This window comes from Leptosomus discolor, chromosome 1 (assembly GCF_034619465.1).
Source record: "Leptosomus discolor isolate bLepDis1 chromosome 1, bLepDis1.hap2, whole genome shotgun sequence".
Classification (NCBI taxonomy): domain Eukaryota; kingdom Metazoa; phylum Chordata; class Aves; order Leptosomiformes; family Leptosomidae; genus Leptosomus; species Leptosomus discolor.
The window spans coordinates 185,768,146-185,792,942 of NC_141391.1; the positions used below are offsets into that span (position 1 = coordinate 185,768,146).

Here is a 24,797-nt window from a genome sequence, read left to right on the forward strand (position 1 = left end):
TAAGTGTCTTGTCACTCATCCAATTCAACCTGAAAAGGCTTAACTCTCAGCATGCGAGTAATCCCATTGAACTGGAACTGGAATGCATTTTCTCATTTCTTTAAAATTGCATAAATCTTGGCAAGATGAGTATTCACAGTATTTATGCTGTGTCTTGGAAACACTTACTGGTTCTGATTGAAATATGTATTTAAAAGTACAAGGAATACCTTTGCTATAGGACTTTATAAAAAAGTTTTGTATTGAAATACAATAAAGAGTGGCATTATTTAATGTGAAATGATAAATAAAATAACAAAGAAATCTGTGATTGCTTAACTCACAATGTTCTTTGTTGTTTGTCCAAATGTTGCATCAGCAGAGCATGCAGTAGGTGCTACCTTAATAGATTCAGTAGCTGGAGGACTCTTACTTAGACACATTATGTCGTGACAGTTTGAATTCTCTAACATGAAGGCTTGGTTTTAGCAACTGGAACAATTCATTAAGACCCTGGAGTTTACTGTAAAAGAACCAAAACCTCATCAAATCTGCTTCCATGATACGTTTTGAGGTACTGTCCTCATTTTCTGAATCAGGTACCTGATTATTACATTTCTTTTTAAGGAATGTACTGCTTGTATAGTTAGTTTGATATTAAAAAGCTTCTTGGTCTGTTCTTAGTCTGCTTGCAGCAAGAACTTTGTAATCTTGCCTTTCTGAAAAGAAAACTTGACATGTAAAACCACCTGTGGTAGAGCCATGTTGGCCATCTCAGATCATGAACTTGGCTGACTGCCTAGTGATATGAGTGCTAGAGTTGGAGCATGGGAGAGGGGCAGCCATGCTTTCAAGGAGAACGTCAATTTAGATGATTTAACTTGCAGTGAGACTGGAATCATAAAATGGCATTATATAACAGTAAAATAGTATCATTAAGTCATGGTATTAAAAGCTGATATTTTTAATTTTCATCAAGACAGGTTCCTAACTTGGACTGCCCATAAATGACTTTGACTCTCCATTGTTTTGTTCTTTGTGTAGGCTTTCAGATCTGTGCAAATCAAGCTGCTGTCAAAGTACCTTGAAATAGTCACTGTTGTTTTAGTAGTATTTTGTGGTTACAATAATTTGCCAAGATGTAAAATGTAAGGCAGTGAGTAGCAGGTCTTGAGAGGAAAAAATTTTTCTAGTTATAGTCTTGTTTATACTTTCCTAATTGCCATTCTGACAGATAATCATCAGCATTGATCATGAAATATTTTCTATGTGGGAAGATCCTGTGCATCAGTGTGCTGCCCCCTCATTAAAAAACAGCCAAATTATCTTTGTCCTAATATATATGAGATGAATTTAAAGAATGTTTTTATACTTTCTTTGCGGTTCAATCCATACAACAGGTAACAGTTCATCTTTTCATAACATTCTGGAAAAACATAGATGCATACTAGCATCTAAGAATATTTGATGCTACTGATTCTGCCATATACTCATCTTTTTTAAAAAAAAAGTAGTAGACTTGAATAATTTGTAGGTTAATAATTTCATTTGTATGACTGGCATCTGAAAGGCAATAAATACTTTTAAGTTCAGAGTTTAGTGATGAGTATATTGCTCCTTGCATCTACTACTTAGACTACTAAGCTTGTATTTTACCCCTTTTTCACTCAGAGCAGTGTATTACTACTAATGCTGCAGGAATGTTCAGTGCTTTTTCTCTCTCCATAAAATCTAGAGAGCCAGCACAAAGACACTTGTTTCTTGCTTAAGCTCTCTACCTTATCATGTTTCTTCTTCTGTATATATATAAAACCACATAATCTTGTGCACTTTGACATGCTTAAAATGAAAATGGGCATTTGATTATACACCAATGAATATACATAGTGGAAACAATTATTTCCAAAGCATCATTCAGACAAAATTCTCTGAGCTAGTCTTGTTGCTTATCTTGATGTATGGATATCTAGCAGCTGATACAGAAGTATTAGAGCCAGCAGTGTGCCCAGGTGGCCAAGAAGGCCAATAGCATTCTGGACTGTATCAGAAATAGTGTGGCCAGTAGGAGTAGGGAGGTGATTGTGCCCCTCTACTTGGCACTGGTGAGGCCACACCTTGAATGCTGTTTTGGATCCTTCACTACAAGAAACACATTGAGGTGCTGGAGAACAGGTCTTATGAGGAGCGGCTGAGGGAACTGAGGTTGTTTAGTCTGGAGAAAAGGAGCCTGAGCGGAGCCCTTATTGATCTCTACAACTGCAAATCTATACTCCTCTACAACTGAAAGGAGGTTGTAGTGAGGTGGGTGTCGGTCTCTTCTCCCAGGTAAGAAGTGATAGGACGAGAGGAAATGGCCTCCAGTTGTTCCAAGGGAGGTTTAGATTGGATATTAAGAAAAATTTCTTCAATGTAAGGGTTATCAAGCATTCAAACAGGCTGCCCAGGGAAGTGGTGGAGTCACCATCCGTGGACGTGTTTAAAAAACCTGTAAATGTTGCCTTTAGAGACACGGTTTAGTGGTGGACTTGGCAGTGTTAGGTTAATGGCTGGACTTGATCTTAAAGATCTTTTCCAACCTAAATGATTCTATGAAATTTTGCAGTATGTAGGCAGGCACATACTTGCACATCTTTACACTTCACTGCTGTCAGTGCTATTTACTACTGTTGTTACCTAGGTGGTGGTGGTTGTTAATCAGGTATTTAGTGATTAGACTAGTACTTGTCTCTATTACTTTCTCCTCCATAGTACAGGGTTCAAGGTTTCTCCCTACGGTGAAGCCTTGGTACTGTTTAATGATGACAATGATCTTGCTCTAGGCTACCTGGGACCTGTCAGCTTCCTGGAGACATTTTGTCAAGCAACCCTCACGTCTTTCTCTGAGTAGCTTCTAATAGCTAGAGAAGCCTGGCTGTGGTTGTGCCTTGCAAAATGATCTTTTCAAGTAGTTTCTTTTAGATCCTGAAAGGAAGGATGCTTTGACATCTGACCTGTACATGATGGCATTTGATGTGATCCAATTATAGCCTTGGTGCATGTAGTCATTGAAACGCTGTAGATGATGATGACTAGGTCACCATTTACTGAGTTATCGCAACATTAAAGGGATTTCTTTGCAACCATCTTGGTCCTGAGTTAGAGATAAGACAGAGCGCAGGCATTCCTGGCAGGATGACTCAGCCTTTAAAAGGGATGTATTCTTTCTCTTTGTCTCCACTAGAGCACAATAGGGAGTCATCTGGAACCCCTACTTGGTTAATTTAGGGGATGGTAGATTTAGGAGGACTTGGATGAGGGGACCTACAACTTATAGGGGAAAAAATGATAACTGAGGTGTGTAGTTATACTTGTCCAAGTCTGCATGAGAAGTTTCTGCTGGCATTAGGGTCTGCTGGTGAAACCCCTGGTTTGTACAGAAATGTGGATGAAACAGAATAGGAGTAATACCAGCATAAATAACAGCTCTTTCTCATTCTCTCAGTGAAGCAATAAATGCGGTCATGACTTCTTTTTCTCATGACTTCAGACAATTCTGGGGTCTTATGAAGCGTGACAGAATCAGGATATGACAATGGAAGAGGTGAAGGAGAAATCTCCCAGATCATGGATATCTTACATCTTTCAGCACTACAGAGATAAATAAGAGATTGTTGGAGCCTGCAGAAGACACATGAGCTCATAAGTGATATCATGTTTCTTTCAAGAGAGATGAATATTTATATTCTCCTGATACCATGGTCGTGTGTAACAGACAAGGGGAAAGAAAAAGAGATCTTGTGATACAACATTTAGGAAAAAAAGAGCTGAAAAAGTCCAATTTGATTTGGATATACCATTTACTGATCTTCTTGCCTGTAGATGTACCTGCTTGTTTACTAGCCCCCCCTTCTAAACAGGACATTTTGCCACAATATACAGTCCCAGTTTAATGGACAGTTACAAGAGCAATATAAAGAGTAACTAAACTTTGTTGTGACAGAGTTGCCTCCAGTCACCTGGCAGCCCCAGGTGGCGATGACAAGATCTGACTTAGTATTTGAGAATTTCATGAAAATGAAAGCAATGAGTGATCCTTCCATTGAAGGGTAACTAGCTTTTTTTTTTTCACTTTATTGTTGTGCAGTCTGAACTGTTCTTTGGTGTGGTCACCAGTTTTAAGAGTCTGAAAAATCTCTTGAAACTGATTTCCCTTTGTCTTGTCTATTACCTCCTACTTCTGTCAAGCCTGGATTTAGATCACTGTAAAGCAAATAGGTCTGGAAGTTGTAAAGAAATGGTGCATTCTATCAAATTCTTAGCCCATTTCATCATCCTTTTCCATGAATGCTTCCAATAAAAGAGCATCAAAAGAGGTATCCTTAGAATACAGGAGGAGAGAGTACTTATCCCTTTTTTTTTTTTCAACTAAAAATAAGAATCTCGTATTCCAGATCTTTGATACTTTCCTGCATTGATATATCATTTCAAGTCTCAGTTGATGATTTTAGCCTGTACAGATTCCTAGGTGAATCTTAAAGTTTGATTTGTGGTTTTCAACCTTCTGATTTTTCCCTTCACACATATTCAGCCGGCCTGCAGAATATACCTTATTTCACTGGTAAGGGCATCTCATTATCATCAGTGTCTTGTTCTTCGATCTTTTGAAAGCAGTGGTAATAACTAAATGTTGGGAGGTCATGAAAGTGCCCATGAGACAAAAGATCCATACTTTGACTCAAATGTAGGGTTAATGAGAGCATTGTTACTTTTGTTTAGCATGATCTTACCTGTCTCCAGTATGAGAGAAAATACGCTTCAGATTGTGGCAAGAACTGCTGGCCTCTGGCATCTGACATTATTTTGAGCGTCAGCTGTTCTCCAGACAGAGGCAGCCAGTACGTAATTCAGATGGTGTATGGATATGGTGTTGAAGGTCCTGCAACAAATTCTCTTCAGGTGTGCAATGAGATATTCTTCTCTCTTCTTGTACTTAGTCTAATGCATCTCCTCTGAGGTATGAGTAACTTGTATTTGGTTTTGAAGAAATAATTTTGCTCAAATATTTTAAACGGACATTGTGTCAACAGGCAAGAAGGAGGACACCTGACTCTGGGTTTTCTGTTGGTTTCTTTGCCTTCTCTATGCTTTCAGATATTGTTAGCAGATAACCTCGAGAGACAGCACTTGCACAAGGGACTGCTAACGTGCACGAGGGAACATCCATCCAACTACAGTAATAACCATAAATAAGAACAAGATATGCTGAGTTTTAATCCCAACAAAGCTCCACCTTAACCTGCTTGCTCAGATCATTCTAATCACCCAGGATCAGAAATGAGTCTTCCTCTCACATACTAGGCCTTCTCTAAGGCCTCTGATACAGTGCCCCACAACATTTTGGCTGATAAATTAGAAAGAGAGAGAGGTTTGATGGGTGGACTGCTAAATGGATAAAGATTTGGCTGGATGACCACTTCAGGTCAATAGCTCAATGTCCAAGTGGGCACCAGTAACAAGCTGTGTCCCTCAAGGGTCTGTATTGGGATGAATACTGTTTAATATCTTCACCAATGACGTAGACAGTGGGATGGAATTTGCCCTTAGCAAAGCTGGGTGATTCAGCTGATGTGCTTGAGGGAGGGGATGCCACCCACAGTGACCTTGACAGGCTTAAGGAGTGGACCCATGTGAACCTAAGATCAACAGGGCCAAGTGCAAGGTCTTGCAGCTGGGTTGTGGCAATCCCCGGTATCGATGCAGAGTGGGAGATGAATGGATTGAGAGCAGCCCTGTGGAGAAGGACTTGGGGGTGCTGGTGGGTGAAAAACTGGATGTGAGCTGACAATGTGCACTTGAAGCCCAGAAAGCCAACCATATCCTGGACTACATGAAAAGAAGCATGGCCAGCATGTTGATGGAGGTGATTCTGCCCCTCTGCTCTGAGACCCTACCTGGAATACTGTGTCCAGTTCTGGAGTCCTCAGCACAGGAAAGATGTGGACCTGCTGGAGCAGGTCCAGGGGAGGCCATGAAGATGATCAGAGGGCTGGAGCACCTTTCCTAAGAGGACAGGCTGAAAGAGTTGGGGTTGTTCACCCTGAAGAAAAGGCTCTGGGGAGACCTTATTGCAGCCTTTCAATATATAAAAACAGCTCATAAGATTGAGAGACTTTTTACTAAGGACAAGGTGTAACATTTGTAAACTGGAAGAGGGTTCCAGTTTTAAACTAGTAGAAGGTATATTGGCTATAAGGAAGACATTTTTTTTATGATGAGGGTGGTGATGCACTGGAATGGGTTGTCCAGAGAAATTATGGATGTGCCCCATCCTTGGAAGAGTCAAAGGTCAGGGTGGATGGGGCTTTGACCAACCTGGTCTAGTGGAAGGTGTCCCTGCCCATGGCCAGGGAGGCTGGGCTAGATGATCTTTAAGGGTCCTTTCCAACCCAAATCGTTCTAGATTGTTTACTGTATTTCTATAGCAGTGTCTGTTTCAGCGTTATAAATAAATATACATGAAACAGTCTGGCTTTGTTACCTGTTCCATAACAGATCTTTCTGTTGCATGTAATCTTGTATAGGTTTATGCTGCAACAAATTCTCTGTTGTAAGTGGCTCTCGTATCAGCTTAAGGGGTAGGGGAGTCAATCCTTGAGATAAGTGTCTTCACATTATAAGCCAAAGACCTTTGCAGATCTCATTTCAGATTTCTCTCTGACATGATTTTGGAATGCTTATGAACTCATCTTCTGTTTCTTCTTTGCTAAAGAGAAATAAAACTTGAAAGAGTTGGGCTGGAATTAATCTCCTCTAGCCTCATACAGCTGAAAAGTAGACATCTTGTCTCCCTCCATAGTAAAGCGATGAAGAAATGAAATAACTTCTCTTACTGTCTTGTATGAAAATACATAAATCTAAATATGAATCTTCAGATAGGCATGTTTACACAACAGTTCATTCTTTCTCCTTCACTGTTGATGGAATTTAGACAGCTTTCTTACTGTTAGTTGCGTGAGCTGAGAAGAATGTGATAATTGTGTTACTCGAAGATGACGATTCATGCAGGAACATACCCTGACTGTTTGTAATATTTCTTGGGGAGGATAAATATCTAGAAATATCCTTTCTATGTTTATCAAAGTGGATCCCAAACTATAAGAAGACGAACACATTATGAGCCTTAATAGCTTGTTGTAGTTTAAAAGTAGTTTCGATAGTAGCAAAATGGTGATTTGTTCCATTCAAATTCAGTTAACTCATTCAGCCTAAATAGTACTTGAGCATTTACAAGCACCTTTTCTTTGATAAAGATATTATGAATGTGTCTACGCCTGATTGATCTCTTCAGTGAGTGCTTGAGAGATGCTCCGTATTCCAACCTCAGAATAATCGGACACTTGCTAGTTAGTAACCAAGAACAGAGTCCATATGGAATAAAACAGATAATATCTGTGCTGCTTTGAAATGTGTTCTCCACATGGATTCCAAAACTCGGGCTCCTTCCCTGTGCTTATTGAATCCTCTATTTCCAGCTTGTGTATCACAAAAGAATGAAGAACAAGGCTGTGCATTGTGCTCTCTCCAGTTTGGAGAAAGGGAGAGTATGAGTTGGGAGCCAGTGCTCTGTCAGTTCCAACTTTTAGCAGAATTACTTGGTCTCAGGTACATAGGATTCACAGACAGTGAGGCTATGGTCTCACAAGCAATTTGAGCCAGTCCAAGTGTAGGCTGCTTCTGGAAGAAGTCTGTTCTTTTGCACATTTCCCTCTGTCAGCACCTGTGTCGGAGGGACTGCACCAGGAATGAGGTCATGTTGATCAACATAACATGATAAAAAAATGAAAAAAAATATTATTTTGCAGCTGGATCGGTTCCCTGATCCTGTTACTTTTGTAGCCTTGCAGCCTTAGCACGTGCCAGAAGGGAGGAAATCCAGTATTCCTGTTTGGTGGTAACTCCTGTTTAGACAAGGCTGTCATTCAACAATTGCTTTAAGCTAAATTGTAGAATCTGTATGGAAAGGATGTATGAAGATTATTGAGAATAAATAAACTTTTTTACTGCTTTTATGAAGAGTAGCTTTCAAAGTGGTTCACTTTGGTGTATGGAATTAACTCATGATTTTTACTATCTGGCTGCAAGATTATATATAAAAATGCCTGTTGGGTATGTAAATATGAATTTTATGAATGAGGAAAGAAACCTTTGTACATGTCATGTATATTTTCAATACAACTTTACAACTCAGTTCAGCATCCATTAAAAGCAAGGACAAAAACTTATTGGTTCAAAGTCACTTTCTAAAACCTTCTAATATATTAGGTATCGATTCTACAAATCGTCTGCATAAACCAGCATATGTCTATGATAGTCGCAGTAACGTTACTTTTGTTCTTTCTTTGATATTTTATCATTAAACTACAGGTTTTAGGGTATGTAATAAGTATACTTTTTACACTAGCGTTTCAACATGGTGTCTAAGTGTTTGGAGATGAATGTAAAATTATAACTATTTGGATATTAAAAACTGGGCAATTATTTTGGGTTTGTCACCATACCCTTGGGTAGAAAGGTACAGATGGATGCATGAGATGTCTATTGTGTAGCAGCTTGGTTTTCTTTGGTAACTTGTTTGCATGGCAAAAAGAGATATGGTTTATCAAATGAGTTTAATATTCTAATCTTCTGACTTTTTTCTCTTTAGGTTGCAGCAATCTATAAAGATTCAAGTATTGGAAACCTTATAAATATAGTTATTGTAAAATTAATTGTAATTCACAACGAACAGGTAGGAAAAATAAATATTAAAAAGATTTCTTTCTAATAGAAGAAACAAAATACATGAATTTGCATTGTAATTCCAAAGTTTAATTTTTTCTCATTTTAAATACAATATATTTTATTTAACTATAAATTTTTGTTTTAAAATAGGAGAGTAAATGTTAAATGTGAGTTTATTGCAGAGCCTTTATTTAATGATTGTGTTTACCCATCTCTCTGTTAGCACCTTCTTTTGACCTAAATGGGTATAAATCAGATACTATACGAAAGCTTATGGCATAACTACGTAAAGTGTGGTTATATGCATGGAAACATGATAGCGAAATGGCAGCTTTTATAGAGGGTTTCAGTGGAGGGAATTCAGCTCTAAAAGCTGTAATATTTTGAGATTGTAAGAAGGATACACTTCTCAAATACATGTTTTTATATTTATCATAAATGTCTTGTCATTCTATTTTTTTAATATTTAGCACATGGTGCATGCTCACATACATTGATTAAAATAATGGGTTCTTATGACGGATGACTTGTAGCTAAGTTAAGATGTGATCTTGCAAACAAATCTGTGTGAGTGAACTCTTACGTGGAGTTGTGCTGACTTCCTTTCCATTCACAGTCATTGCTTTGCAGATTAGGGGCACAAATGACAAGGTAATAAGTGCAAGTACGTGAATATTAAACCCCTTATTTACTTTTTTGGCCATTTCTTGTTTAGGAAGGACCAGCTATCACTTTTAATGCAGCTACCACTCTTCGTAATTTTTGCTTATGGCAGCAAGCACAAAACACTTTGGATGATGCTCACCCTTCTCATCATGATACTGCTGTTCTTATCACTAGGTATGGTATCTGAAATAGCTGTAATTGCTCAGCTAGGTGAGACGAGTGCTTCAGTTTCTTTTTTACAACATCATTTTTTAACCATTCCACTGATACAGTTCATAGATAATTGAAGTGAATAAAAAGTCTTGTACTTCCCAAGCCGCTGATTACCAATACATGAGCAATTACTCTGAGAGTGCTGTATTGGTAGCTATAAGCATCTGATGAACCTTTCTCGAAAGAGGATACGAAAGTACTTAGACCTGAAACTTATAAGGAAATGGAGTCTTTAACCATTGTAGATATATGCAATAGGGACAGAATGTTGTACTAATGGAATCAGGTGAAGGATGCAGAGACGGTCAGCTCCTGATAGCACAGGTGTAATTAGAACTACCAAAAGCTTACAAATGGAAAACATTTAAATATTAGTATATATTCTTCCTGTACACAGATTGCCTCAGTGAAGGTTCTGATGTCCAGTCATTGAAATATATTCTCTCTTTTGCTGTTCCTTTTCATTATTTTTCTTCCCCCAGTGTTCAAGTTGGACACACTGCAGCACTTCAAATTGTTTGATATTTGTCCTGAGTTTTACGTTGTTATTTTGGTAGATGCTCCACTACATAAGGTAGTGTCAAGTATTCTGCAATCTGCACATTTTTCAGCAGCGTTTCATGCTTGATCTACCTGCTGCATTATAGAGACATAACATAATACTTGATTATTTTTTTTCTTCTTTGCAAGCTAGATAGAAAGCAATACTGTGAACTTAGTCTGGTGAATTTATATTACTTCTTTCACTAGAATGCAAATTGTTTGAATGGACTGTAAGAATAAAAATTGAGAATCAGATTTGCAATTGCTGCAATTAATATAGCAACAGTAAAATACTTTTAAAAACATTTCTCTTTGCTGTAATAATTTTAAATAACTCTTTTCCTTCAAGGGAAGATATCTGCAGAGCTAGAGAGAAGTGTGATACTCTTGGTGAGTTATTCTTTTTTAATCAGTATGATTTTATAACACAAAATATATGAGAATTTCACTGTAGGGAGAAAAATCAGTTGGGAGTAAATCAGAAAATAGATACAAAATTTAGGCACACAGGCAAAAAACCCAGCTTGTTTTGTACTGACATGTACTTTGGTGCCATGTGGTTGTTCATTTTGTGTAAATTTGCTGTGTACTTGAGCCATGACTTTCAACTCGGGTGCCATAGTATTTGTTTATAGAGTCATTCCTTCTACATGAAAATTCATTCTGTTAAGCTTTTATATAAGGATTAAATTTTGCAGGTTTAGCAGAGCTAGGTACAATGTGTGACCCACTACGTAGCTGTTCTATAAGCGAAGAAAATGGATTGAGTGCTGCTTTTACTATAGCGCATGAGCTTGGACATGTGTAAGTACCTATTTCCCAGCAGGTAATTTTTTAAAAATTTCTTTTTGAATATGACTAGTTTCCAGGGATGAGCTCTGTGTTTCTAAGAGGGTGCAGTCTGCTACATCCTTTTAGAAGAGTCATTATTTTTGACGTTTGCAGTGAGCCAGCTCTGCTCACCACCTAGAAGTAGAGAAATTGTGAATTTTATAACCTGGTTGGTGTCCTGAGTTATGGGAAATACTGGCCATACAGCTATATTCTATCCTTTTGTCATGTAAACTGGTTGGGACACTGGGACAGATATCTCAGGTGTGCAACGTAGTCTTGTTAACTCCAACTGTATTCTAGCCCTGATAGGAATTTACCTTTAAGACAAGACAATTGTTAATGTAACGCAGAAATATTCTTCCTTGTGTTTGATCCTTTCAGAATACAATAGAGTAACACAAAGAGAAATACTTTACACAGAAAAATAAGAGGAGATGGCAGCATTTTATTTTATGAAGCATACCTCATCAGTGATGGCAGAAAGGTGCTATACTCTAGCTCCATGAGGCATGCCACAGTGTAGGTAACAACAACGTTACAGAGCTCAGTAGCTAGCTTGTTGATTTTCATGTGCCTGGAAGTTCGTTTAGATACATGCCATTTGTCATGGTTCTTAAATTGAGATATAAAATAAGACAATGTGTTAGTTGCATAAGTATGTTGTTGATGTGCTCTGTACTTTGTTTTTCTTACTAAATAGTAAGAGTTACGATGTGAATATCGGGGTAGTATGTTATGGACAGTCTAGTGATGGCCTGTATATTCAGTTGAGGAGATGGGTTGTTCATTTAAAGTGGCATACACCCAAAACACTGGAACTTTTCTGGTGAGCTAAAGAACTATGTAACTGTAAAATTCTTCCTGTGCCCAGCACTATATAATTAGGAGCGTTTTGGTTGAGGAGAGAATTTTGTAACGCATTTTTGAGATACCTATTGCCATAATGTCAGATAGTCATATTAAGTGAGTCCCATTAAATTTTAAGGTTTTCAAAGCATTTACTGCTACAACAAAGAGAGTTTCAATTAATTATTGCTGAATTTGTTTTGGAGTTTGTCTATTTTGCTTTTTAGATTTAATGTACCTCATGATGACAGTTTTAAATGTAAAGAAGCTGGAATTAAACATCAATACCATGTGATGGCTCCAACTTTAAATTACCATACAAGTCCATGGACCTGGTCAAAATGCAGTCAAAAATACATCACCGAATTTCTTGAGTAGGTATCAATGTAATGCTGTGTTGGATTTTTTCCCACCCATTGTCATGTCTTTCTGAGAATTATTTCAAAGGTATTGCTTAAATACCATTTTTGTGGTGTTCTTAGGTTTAACCACTGACTTGTAGGGCCCTGGTCCTCCAGAAAAATACATGTATTTAACTCTTTGGATGATTCATGACTTTGCTAAAGTTGCACTCAACATGTAAAGCTAAGAAGTTTTTAGATTTCTTTATTATAGTGGTGTTGATTATTGAAAATACATTTAGTATGATTTTAGGAGGTCAGAATGGGCACAATTTATTTTTGGAATTTTTTTATTTAAAAAATGAATGGTAGGTGTAATTTAGGCAGTACCATCTTTTTTTCCTGTAAGAATGTGAAAATGAGAAATGATAGCCAGAAAGCAAAAGAACTCAAGCTTTGTTTAGTGGATCTTATGCAAAATCCAATAGAGGAAAATTAAGTGACCTGGTTTATTTTATTAATTTTAAAGTCATTATATAGGCAGGTAGGCATGCAAACCGATAATTCCACTGAGATATGCATGTGTAAGTGTTGTGTGAGTAGGCTCCCGATTGAATTAAGAGCAATTTATTCACATTTTATTCCTGTTTTTCCAACAGTACTGGTTATGGTGAATGCCTCCTAGACAAACCTAGTGGAAGAATGTACGATCTTTCCTCTCAGCTGCCTGGGTCAATGTATGATGTCAACAAGCAGTGTGAACTTATGTTTGGTCTTGGATCACAAGTGTGCCCGTATCTGGTGAGACACAAAGTCATGCTCAATCTATAGTAAAAAGTACTGAAAGATAGGTTTAGAAATGAAATCTCAGGACTTCTAGTTCTGGAAAAATTTTATCCTGAACTATGTTAAAGTTCAGGTTCCATTCTGTCGAAGGAGGAAGAGTTCAGGGGAGAGCTTTGCAGCTCCATATGCTGGAAATATATAGAATTAAAAAGTAGGATACATTCATTTTGATTTGCACATCTGTGAGGGTGATTACAATTCCTTCAAAAGATCTAAAGCTGCATAATTTAAGGCTTCCTGCAACTACAGAAAGGGAATTATTTCAACACTTTCTACAAATGTTTTCACATTTATGTGCCTATCTTACATTAACAGGTCTTTCTTATCTGCCTCTCTTAGTGCTTTTAAAAAATTTATAACTTGAAAGTTACTATACTAATTAAAATACTTGTTCTAAATGTTTGTTCCAAAGTGTAGATTCCCTTTTCTTCTGTAGAGTCAAAAAATATTTTCCTGCCTGTTAGAGTGTACATTTTGGAGACTTAGCCAAAAAATTTCTTTAAAGCAAAGTTTGGATCTGGAAAGAAAACCTGAGTAGATTAATATTGAAACTTAAGTTGTATTTTGAAATCTTATTGTTGACAGTGCAATGTAAAATAAATACAAATATAACATTATGACTTCATTACTGTCAACGTGTCATGTAGAGTTAGATTTTGGACCAGTTTGTCAAATACCTCTACCAGTATTGAATGGCTTGTTGGAGCTGTTTAAAGGAGATAATTTAAGATCAGATTCAACTGAATTAAGTGCAGCTTTGGTGAGGTAGAATGTTGTTTAGGAGGAGTCAGCCTCACCGGGAATATTATAGAAAAGTAAAGGGAGATTCAAAGACCTGAAGATGGTGTTACTGAGGACTGCTTTGTAAATTTTGTAATCCATAAGGTTATTTGTCCATTAAGAGTCTTTTAACAACTTGAAAAAGAGGCTTGCTTAATTTTCTAGTCAGTGTATTTTTAAGAAGAATTCCAGTTAGGTTCTTTTTGTGGTGATTATACACAAATTGTGCTGCATAGTATCAACCATAACCTTTTACATACTTTTTTATTAAATTTTCTACAGAATTAGAAAATGAAGTTTTCTAATACTTCTAATGAGATCAGTTTCAAATATTCTCCCTTCCTGCCTGGCTTAAGCAAAATCCATTTTGTTTTTGTGGGATTTTATCTCTGAAAAATGTAGTACTAATAGCAAATGCTAAGCCCAAATAATGTGAGAAAACAATACAGATATCCCAACTAGTGTCTGAAATCGTGTTACGGGTACAACAAAAGTAATTTTGTTTTATTTTTAGAAACAATGCAAACGCTTATGGTGCACAAGTACAGAAGGTGTTCACAAGGGTTGTCGTACTCAGCACATGCCTTTGGCTGATGGAACCGTTTGTGGTGTGGGAATGGTAAGCCTTCGTTTGCTTCTTGGTCTTGCATATGGCAAAACTGTTGATGTAAATAAGAAAGATCAGTGCTTGCTGCGTGGCAATACTGCACCTGATTGTGTGAATACAGCGTACTGATTGTGTGTATCTACCTGACATTACTTGCAGTTTCTATTAGTCCTGTAATGTTGTGACATAAATAACATACGCTGTCTGTTCAGAATAATTATAAAAGTTTACATATGCCACATTGGTTAAAAACAGGTGGAGGACCTCAGGGGGAAGTTGCTATCTTTCCTTCTGTTTGAAAAGTTCAGAACATTCATAAGAAGTTGTGTTTTTTCCTCATTGGTAGTGCTCCAAAGTTGAATATCTTGGAAACAAGACATCCCAAAAGTCTGTTTCCAGTTGGTCTTGTTGAGGCTGTTTCACTGAACCAGAATGAATTAAGTATAAGTCACTTAGATACAGGAATACACTTTTGTGGGATGAGAGAGTCTTTGGATTAGAATCTGGGTTTCAGTAGATATTTGCGCATTGTGTCTATTTCAGATGAACTATGATATCAGTACCTCTTCACCTACTCCAGTAAGTGCCTTAACCAGATAACATGTTCATATGTTGTCTTGCCTATTGTGTCGTGATTCAGGATACTTGGATCTGTTCAGTGCTAAAACTCAGACTCTCTCTTCTTACTTACATCCTAATGCATAGGACTGCCTGGCTGTACGAGGTATGGATCGAATGCTTTGACACATAAAAAAAAAAAAAGAAATGGAAGCTGGATTTCCTATACCCTGCTCATTGGTTTATTTGGTAAAAAGTGTTTGAATGATGAGAGTGCAGCTCATTACTTCCTCATTCAGCAGATTTTTTGAATGCAGATCTTAATCTGCATCCTCGGATGATGATAACCTTTCTTGAGCTGTCCATAACGGTCATGAATATCTAATTAGTAGATATAGTCAAGGCACTACAGGACTTTGATAGAAATAGAAATAGAAGTAGGCTATTGGAGGCTGGTTGAATCCAGAGTTATCAGTGAAGATTTGAAGTGTTTAATTTTGGATTTGTATGTAGTTTGGGAAGTGAACAGAAATTAGGTGCTTGAGTTGATTGCTGATCTAGTCTTTGGTTTCTCCATGTCTCGGTTCACCACCAGCAAACAGAATTATTTTCTTACCTGTCAGGGGACTGTGAGAATGAGTATTTCAGAGATTTTTTACATGCTCAGATATGACAGTGATTATCTTAAGTATGGTTGGTTTATTATGTTGAGCTGCTTTTAATAGTAGCGTGCTTTGGCAGCTTCAGGAGCTGTGGGAGCAATGTTAATTTTTTATCTTTTGATAGTCTTATAGTTCAAAGATGATTAAAACATCTAGTTTATTTCTGTGTGTAATAGGCTGCTACATTTCACTAGTTATTACTAAATTTCCCCCAATAAATTTGAAGCTTTACAGATTATTTTTTTCTTTTTCTGTATTGGTAAGACAGTAGTAGTGAGGAATTTGAAAATACTGTCTTAAGGGATAACAATTTAGTGGGCAAACTGTCTCAAATGGTTTATTTCTCTCTTGCAAGATTAAAAAAGGTTATTTGAAGTGGAAGCTTTGCTTGATTAAATCCTATACATGCAGCTGGTGTTATAGTGTTTAACCCATTTTTCAGTCAGTCACTGATCAGAAAGGAAGTCCATCTTTTGTATAAACTTCATGTGTAATCTTCAGTTCAATTGACTTGACTCTAATTTGCCAACATCAGAGGACTTCTTTTATATAAGAATACAAAAACCTATTTTATGCAATTACTTCAGTGAAATCAGTTTTCTCTGGGAAGTGAAGAGCTAATTACAGTCATTACCTCTGAAAGATGTAAGAAAGAACCACAATTAATCTGACAAATTGTCATCTGTTCCTGTCTAAGGGATAGCTCCTTTCAAGCTCAGTCAGCAAGTTTCTGTTGATGTTAATGGGAATAAGACATGGTGACTAGTAATTGTAATTAATATTTGCCAGCAAGCTAAATTTATATTTGGCATTTGCAGCATTATTGCTGTGATAAATACAAAAAAAATCAATTTAAGACACTTTTTAAGCTTAGATTTGACATGTGAATTTATTTTCACAGTAATCTTTAGGGTTTTTTCCAGGTTGTGTGTCTTGATTAGTTGATGTTGCGCTATGGACTGCTCTAACAATCCGTGTATATTTCCTTCTCCCAAAATGCAAGAAGATATAAATCTAGTAACATCGGAGACTTTCAAGTGAATGAGCAAATAGCTATTCCTGAGTGCTGCACTTCCTAATGGGATATCTTCTTGCCATATGCAATCTATTGGCATGCACACACTTGTAGAGCTCAGTGACTTCTTTATATATATAGTATTAGTAGTAGAATTTTCTTAAAACGTTAAAGCAAAAATGCAGCCTAACATCTCAGTGTCCTCTAGAGAATAAAGAAAATATTTTCTTGGGAATTTGAACATTTCCTGTCCTAATTCTATAGAGTTAATATTATTGATTATTTTAAATTAATATTACTAAAATATAAAACTTTCACTTTTACTTTAATTTGGTGTTTAGTCAAATTTCTTTGAGGCAATCAAACTGTACTTTGTTCATCCTAGAGTTACCTGCAAAAATGGTTTATATTTGCCTGTCGGGCTTCTGCTGAAATATCTGAAAAATTCTCTTCACATCCTTTTGTTGTACATACTGAGTGCTTAGCTGTGACAGTAGCCTGTAAGTAGCAATTCTGCTGTGTCCGAGAACAGTTTCTCATTCCATTGCTATTCACATGGTGTATCATCACTTCAGGTGCTTTTTTGTTTGCCTATTTGGGTTCACAAAGATCCATAAGAAGTCTTAAGCTTCTTCCAGCTCTCCTAACAGCACACAGTCCTTCCCTGAAGCTGAGGGTGCAGCCTTTAAGTCCTTTGGCCTAATTGAATTGGTACTTTAGAGACAAAATGACAGTAGATATATCTTAACATGCCATATGGAAACATTTACTAGTTTTGTGGTTGTGAATTTCTGCACACCATAGGACTATATTCTTCATTGCTTGAAAGTGTTTCTGGTGTTCTTTTGTGAGGGATGTTATTAAATACAATGGTATTGAATTGTCCTCCTATATACAATTACATGACATAACAACAATATGAAGTTTTTATTAAAATGTTATTTTTATTGCATAATGAGGCACAATGACATGAAAAATATTAAATGGTTGGTGCTTTTTCATGTCTTGCTTCTGTAATTGAAGCTACCATGGGAGTATCTTCAGAATTAAGAACTGTGCTGTATTATTAGATGGAGGTAGCCTGCTCACTGGATGCCACAACGGATTTTGTATATACAGTTGTAATTTTTGATGTGTTGGTATAAACTGTACATACAAATTAGAAACATAATAAATCACAATAAGAACAGTATTTATATGCTGCATTGAGGACCAAGATATCAGAGGAGGCCCCTACGTATTACAAGATGTATGAGAGAGTTATTTTTCATTAGAACGGAAATTGGAATGCTTTGATTGATTCAGTTTCCTTCTCTTAGCCATCATAATTCTTGTTACCATCATGTTGCACGTAGGAGCTAATTTGATGGATGTTTAGGAAATGTGAATGATTTAGAGCAGATCTTTTAGCCCCACTTCCTGTTAGGTTTTCTTGTTCTATTCTAGACATAAATTTCTTTGTGCTTTTAAATTTCCACAGACCAGCAGCCTCTCAGTATTATCTGTTTGGATTATGTTTTCAACTGCTTTCAACTTTCAACTTTCTTTTCTTTTACTATCTATTTTATTTTGGGGGAGACTGTTCTATTCAAGCTTTTCTGTAGTGAGGAATTTACTTACATTTATACTCTGGAGAGTACAGAAGATTTCTCTTCACCTTGAACACAGGAAATTTTAGGGTTGTTTTTTTTTCCCTTTCTTTCTGAAATTCCAAAGAAGTGAGTTTGGAGAGTGATTCAGGTTTGGGCATGTTGAATATCTTTGTTCAGATTTGAAAAACAAACAAACAAACCAAACCCCACAGTGTTGGTAGGTGGAATCCCTAGATTCACTGGATTTCTTCATAATTCTAAATCTACAGGAAACCAGTTTTCATACCGTGGTTGATGTAATTCACAGAAAATACTTAAGCCCATTTTATCGAGGATCTACGTAAAAGGAGCAGTAAACTAATAGTGTTATGGAAAAGATCTATCTACACTATTATGTGTAACCAAATTGGTCACAAGCCAGCTGATAATACAAATTCCCCTTACATGTATACATCACCAGCTTACACCTGGCTCAAAATCATGGCTTCTCTATCATGAAGTGATGCAGTTTTTAGCAGTGTAGTGTACATGATATTCCAGTAATGGTAACTCATCTGTTGGCGTGGTGATGCACATCTGAGCCATAAAAAACACACCTTCAAAAACAATAGTTGGTGAAACTATCTATCTTCTAGTAGTGGCATTCTCAGAACGAGTCTTTTTTTTGCCATGAAAATAACAATAAAAATACCCAGTAAAGTGTCTTTTTTTTATAATTTTTTTTGAGACACTCAAAAGGGTTGCACTCTGATCCTGGATACCTGAGCAGTATACAAATATGCCCATATTCCATTGATTCATTGGAAGGGAGAGGTAAGAGGTAGCTACGTAATTCTGACCCAAACTTTTCCATGTCCTGGAGCTGTCCCAATGTTCTACATAATGGCAGTTTGCTACTTAAACACTAAATAAACAATTATAGAATCATGGAATCATTAGGTTGGAAGAGGCCTCTCTGATCATCAAGGCCAACCATCAACCTAACACCACCACGCCCACTAAACCATGTCTAGAAGCACTACATCAACATGTTTTTTGAACACCTCCAGAGATGGTGACTCCACCTCTTCCCTGGGCAGCCTGTTCCAATATTTGACCACTCTTTCAGTAAAGAAATTTTTCCTAATGTCTGATCTAAACCTGTCTGGTGAACTGGAGGCCATTTCCTCTTGTCCTATCCCTTGTTACTTGGGAGAAGAGACTGACCCCCACCTCACTACAACCTTGTCTCAGATAGTTGTAAAGAGCGATAAGGTCCCTCTCAGCCTTCCCTACTCCAGACTAAACAGCCCCAGTTCCCTCAGCTGCTCCTCATAACACTTGTTGTCCAGACCCTTCACTAGCTTCATTGCCCTTCTCTGGACACACTTCAGCACCTCAATGTCTGTCTTGTAGTGAGGGGCCCAAACTGCACATAGTATTTGAGGTGCAGCCTCACCAGTGCCAAGTACAGGGGCACGATCACCTCCCTACTCCTGCTGGCCACACTATTCCTGATACAGGCCAGGATGCTGTTGGCCTTCTTGGCCACCTGGGCACACTGCTGGCTCACGTTCAGCTGGCTGTCGACCAGCACCCCCAGGTCATTTTCTGCCAGGCAGCTTTCCAGCCACTCACCCCAAAGCCTGGAGCGTTGCATGGGATGGTTGTGACCCAAGTGCAGGACCTCACACTTGGCTTCATACAATTGGCTTCATACAATTGACCTCAGCCCATTGATACAGCCTGTCCAGATCCCTCTGTGGAGCCTTCCTACCCTCGAGCAGATCAACACTCCCACCCAATTTAGTGTCATCTGCAAACTTACTGAAAGAGCACTCGATCCCCTCATCCAGATCATTGATAAAGCTGTTAAACAATTGTCAGAGAAGTCTGGAAAAAGCTGTTTAACAGCAAGTAGGAATCCACATGGTACAAAGAACAGTTTGATTGGAAAGCATGTGCCTTTGTGTGTTTGAGAGAAATGTTTATTACTTTTAATCACTGTAGATATATAGTATATTGAGCTAGTGTCTCTAAAAATATCTAGAATAGCTATTGAGCAAATTCAGATTTCGTGCTAGTCCTTTTATAGCCGCATAGAGAGAGGGATACAGGGACAACTGAGAGTGAGGATGCAGACCAACAAATTGCTTTGATCAGTAAAAGAAGTACCAGTCTGTGATTCTGAAGTATGTTTGTTGTTCTTCAGTTGTAGGTTACTAACCATGTATTGATTTCTTTTAAAAATTATTGCATTGCTTGACTGTCATGAATGTAATAAATGAAGATAGTTCATCTGAAAGAATAATTCATTATATGTGTATATATATATATATATATATAGTATTAAAGATTTGGATGAATTTTAACAGGGTTGGGTGATAATGGGGATACGTGAACCATCTGGGAAGCAGCACAAGATCTTTTGAGCTGTAGAAACAGAGTAAAGTATATTTAAGGGCTCAAACTAAGTATTTTTGCTATAAATTTGGGGTTTTGTGAAATACTTTTCTGATGAGATGTGCTTTCAGAAAAGAATAAGTGTTTTCTATTGAAATATTTAAAGGGAGAAATAAAATATGCAGATTTTTTCAAGAAAAAATTGAAAACGTTGAAAAAAAATTAAAATATTGTGTGTTTTGTAGGTAATGTCATCTGAGTAATAAACATAGGCTTGTCTGACAATCCATGCTACAGAGACCCGAAATACCGTAGTTACAACTTCAGTTAGACATTTCTCCAAGCTCCATTTCTTCTGTCTTGTACACTCATTTTACTAACAGCTCTATTTTTGCTGTTATGTGCTCTAGGCCCCACTTCTCATCTTTGTTCTTTAAGCAATGTGCTTTCTTGACTATGTATTTTAGGAAGAAGATGGAGAGCAGGCATAGGTCTAACGTGCACCAGAGCGTTTCCTTACATCCACTTGCAGCAGACAAGGCAGAGAGAGGTCTGTAGCAGTACATTCATTCAAGAGAATGAATGGGAACACCCCATGGACATCAACACAGCCAGAAACAACAGCTCTGAGATTTGTGGACTTCCGCATTCATCTGAGTGGGTGTTCTTATCTTCGCTGCCTGCTCGTGGGGTTATGTTCTGAGTCTATGTAACTTCTAAGATTCTTACTCCTTTCTTGGCATTATGTGGTTGGGATCTACTTTGAGACAGTTTATGCACAGACCTCAGCTACAGGCCAGATGCTTTATAGTGAACTGGGCTTGTGCTGCAGCACTGCCGTTAGTGTTTATCTGTTTTGTGGCACCAGCTATGCCCATTTTTGTTTCCTGCATTCAGTCCACTAGAGCTTTCTCTTCCTGTGCTATTCACTGGCTCATAGTCATTCTCAGGGCCCTGTCTGGATATCAGGAGTGAAGAAATTGTATTTTATAAGGCAAAAAGAAATCAGAACAATAAAATTGGATATTTGGAAGGCAAAATATAGACCATCATGTCCAGTTCCTTTTCATTTTCTCCTCATACTTGTCTTCAGTGTCCAGTCATCATCTTTCTTTTTAGAAGAACCAGCAGCTACCAGCAGCATCCATGGAAACATGTTGGTGTCTAGAAATAGAGGCATAGTTTTGTCTGAGCCTCCTTTTCTGCAAGGCTACATGGGGCTCCAACGCATGAAACATATGTCTTCATACACTGAGCATCAGTGTTTCAATCTTTGCCCCAAGATCTGAAAAAACCATGTGTGTATCAGCGTAGTCTGGAAAATATAGGCAGTAAGAGTGAACTTGTAGTCTTTTCTGGCTGTGAGTCACACCAGGCTATGTACAAAGTACTTGATGTCCAAAGAGCTCTAGTCCTGTTCTGCATGCATCTATCACTCTCCTTGATTCAGTCAAAATTGAGCATAGTCTGGCAATTAATGCTTTGATTTCTTTCAAAATTGCTTTCCTGGAAATTTAGCAAATTCAATAAGCTATTAGGTAACTTGGAAGGACCTGAAATTAGTTTATCAAATCGTAGTTTAATCCATAGGCAAGAGTCAAACTGCTTATTATAAACAGGTGATTAATAAATACAAACCTGGGTACCTGTAGGTTCATTGATCCCAAATTTAAACCATTAACCCTCCCTCTCATCTCTGAAGAAACAATAATTACATGTGGATTTGGGTCAGAATTTCTGCCTTTTTGACAGAAAACCAACTGTTGACCTTGGCTAGAGCAGAGTTGCCACTTGCTACAATCAGTATGTTTGGAGTTACAAGTGATACACGCTTTGTATTGTGCATACATTATATTTGCCATAACAAATGTAGTAAAAAAATAGTTAGATATTATTTAAATTTATGAAAGTTCTGTATATCGTAGTATTCTTAGTGAAGCAATGATTCAGGCAAGTACAGGGGAACATCTGGAACGCGTCTGTTGCTGGAGTTTTCTTTTGTGACTTCATCATGTTGCTTCTGTAGGAATGCAGCAGAATAATAGCTGAGAAGTTTTTTGAATAAGCTATTAAAATCCCAGATGTGAACATGTGCTTTGCATTTTTATGGATCAAAATAATGCTGTTGTGGGTATAAAATTTCATTTTACAACTCTGTCTTTTCCCAAAATCTCCCTTCAAGTTATTGTGAATGTTTTTGTGGATGGAAGAAGAACCTAAACTCTATGTCTCTGTCCCATATTTGGATGCAGTATTCATATTGTGAAGGCAGATTCAAAATCTTCAGCCTATAGTAGTAAAACGTTATTTCTGAAGATGCTAATGACAGTTCTTGGAAAGGCAAGTTCTTAATGTTTCCTCATGTTTACCTTATGACTGCGCTATGTAAAAGTCTCTTTTATTGCTTGGTACTAGATACTAGGTACTAGTAGGTTTGGGTACAAAGTTATCCTAAGGGCATCTTGAAAAAAACTAATAAAAACTAACAGTAGGCACTGCAGTGAGAAATCATATGTATATAAGCAATGAAATAATGGTATGTATTTGGTGTTAAATTGAAGCATTAGTCTTAGCATCAAGCGAGTGATGATCTGGCCAATTTGCTGGATCATTTCAATGGTTGTATGACAAGATAGATCTAGCTTTTGTTCTGTGTCTGCTTTGGGCTTGAAAATCATCTTGAATGGTCATATTCTTAGAAGGCGGCATTCAGGGCCTAAAAAATATGGCCCATGTGCAGGAGTCAGTGTGATGAAGAATTAGGCAGGCAGTCAATTTTATCACCAAATTGGATCAGGAAATTGAGCAGAACTCAGAGGAGGATCTGATTCTGTGACAAATTTCTGTTTTGAGAGCAAAATGATCATTAGCATATGAGCATAAGTATCAATAACAGCATATACTGATTAGGAAAAAATTGCTTCTAGGAATTATTTTATGCAGTGATAAAACCACTGAACAACATTTGAGTTTTCTGTCATTCAGCTGTATTCAGAAAGATTGCACACAATTTCTGGGTGTTCAACAAAAATTATGTTAATTGATAGTTCCTACAATAAATATGTAACATCATCACTCTTGAGAAATTCTATGTAACATTTAAATTAGTTTTAATAAGGAGTGGAATCCTTCAGTTATTTCATCTTTTGTGATTCAGAGGTTCTTAAATTGTTTTATATGCCAGAGACTTTAGTTACCAAAAAGTCTCCTAGACTTTAGGGTAGTTCAAAGCTGTTTTGTGTCACAGAGAGCAGAAAGGCAAAGCCTAAGCTTCAGAAATAACAAGGAGTTGAGTTGATAATCTGTCCTGATGATTCTAGTGACTGATTCATGTATGTACTGCAGGGAAAGACGGAATAAGCCACACTCTGTCCATACAACTAGGAGAATCCCTCCTGAGGACAAACCTAATGATCGGTCTAATCCTGAGTCTGCAAACAGTCATCTAAAATAAAGAATTTGCTCTATTGTATATGAGCACTGACCCCATGTAGTCCATCCTGCCCAGTGTCTTGTCTCCAGATGTAGGCAGTGTTTGATGCGTCAGAGGGTGTTTGGAGTCAAGGACAAAGTTGAGGACACATTATCCACATAGATGTCAGCAGGAGACATAGTACTAACATTACAGTATCTTGTAAATATTCTGTGTAAACTGTTCCACTATGTTGTGATCAAATATACCACTTGGGATTTTCTAAAGCATACAAGTGAATCAGAATTCCAACTGCCATATGTTATCAGTAGGATTAGTGCTGGTAATTCCTGCAGATTCTTTGGAAAAGTCACACATGCACCAATCATAAGATTCTCATTTAGACTTTTTAGTCATGTACTTTTTGTGTAACCACTGAAGTGGATAAATATTTGCAGAGTCAGGGACTTAAATAGTAAATACTTAGAAGCAAGAGATTGATCACTTAAGTCTTCTGAAAAAAATAGCTAGTGATTGCAGCTTTTATAAATAATACCTACAGATATGAGGTGGTGAAGTCTCATAACTGACATGAGCACAACAGAACAGTCTTGCAGTATTTGTCTTCTTAATAATGTAAGTCCCAGCAGATGAAAAGAAAATTGCACCTTGGAAATTTTTAGTTGGAAATAGGTAGTTCTTCAGCAGGATTAAAATCCAGAGTAACACAATAGATATTGCAAGGTAGTGTCTTGCTCTAA

The 24,797-nt window shown here is 37.3% G+C and overlaps 1 protein-coding gene across 1 annotated transcript in view; it reads left to right on the forward strand.

The window, feature by feature from the left end:
- ADAMTS20 (ADAM metallopeptidase with thrombospondin type 1 motif 20) overlaps positions 1-24,797 on the forward strand; it is a 99,027-nt gene that overhangs the window by 19,528 nt on the left and 54,702 nt on the right. The window contains exons 5-11 of the mRNA XM_086472440.1: positions 8,663-8,746; positions 9,455-9,579; positions 10,511-10,551; positions 10,860-10,965; positions 12,069-12,215; positions 12,842-12,983; positions 14,323-14,427. Of these exons, the coding sequence (XP_086328566.1) occupies positions 8,663-8,746; positions 9,455-9,579; positions 10,511-10,551; positions 10,860-10,965; positions 12,069-12,215; positions 12,842-12,983; positions 14,323-14,427 (750 nt within the window). The remainder of the gene's footprint in view (positions 1-8,662; positions 8,747-9,454; positions 9,580-10,510; positions 10,552-10,859; positions 10,966-12,068; positions 12,216-12,841; positions 12,984-14,322; positions 14,428-24,797) is intronic.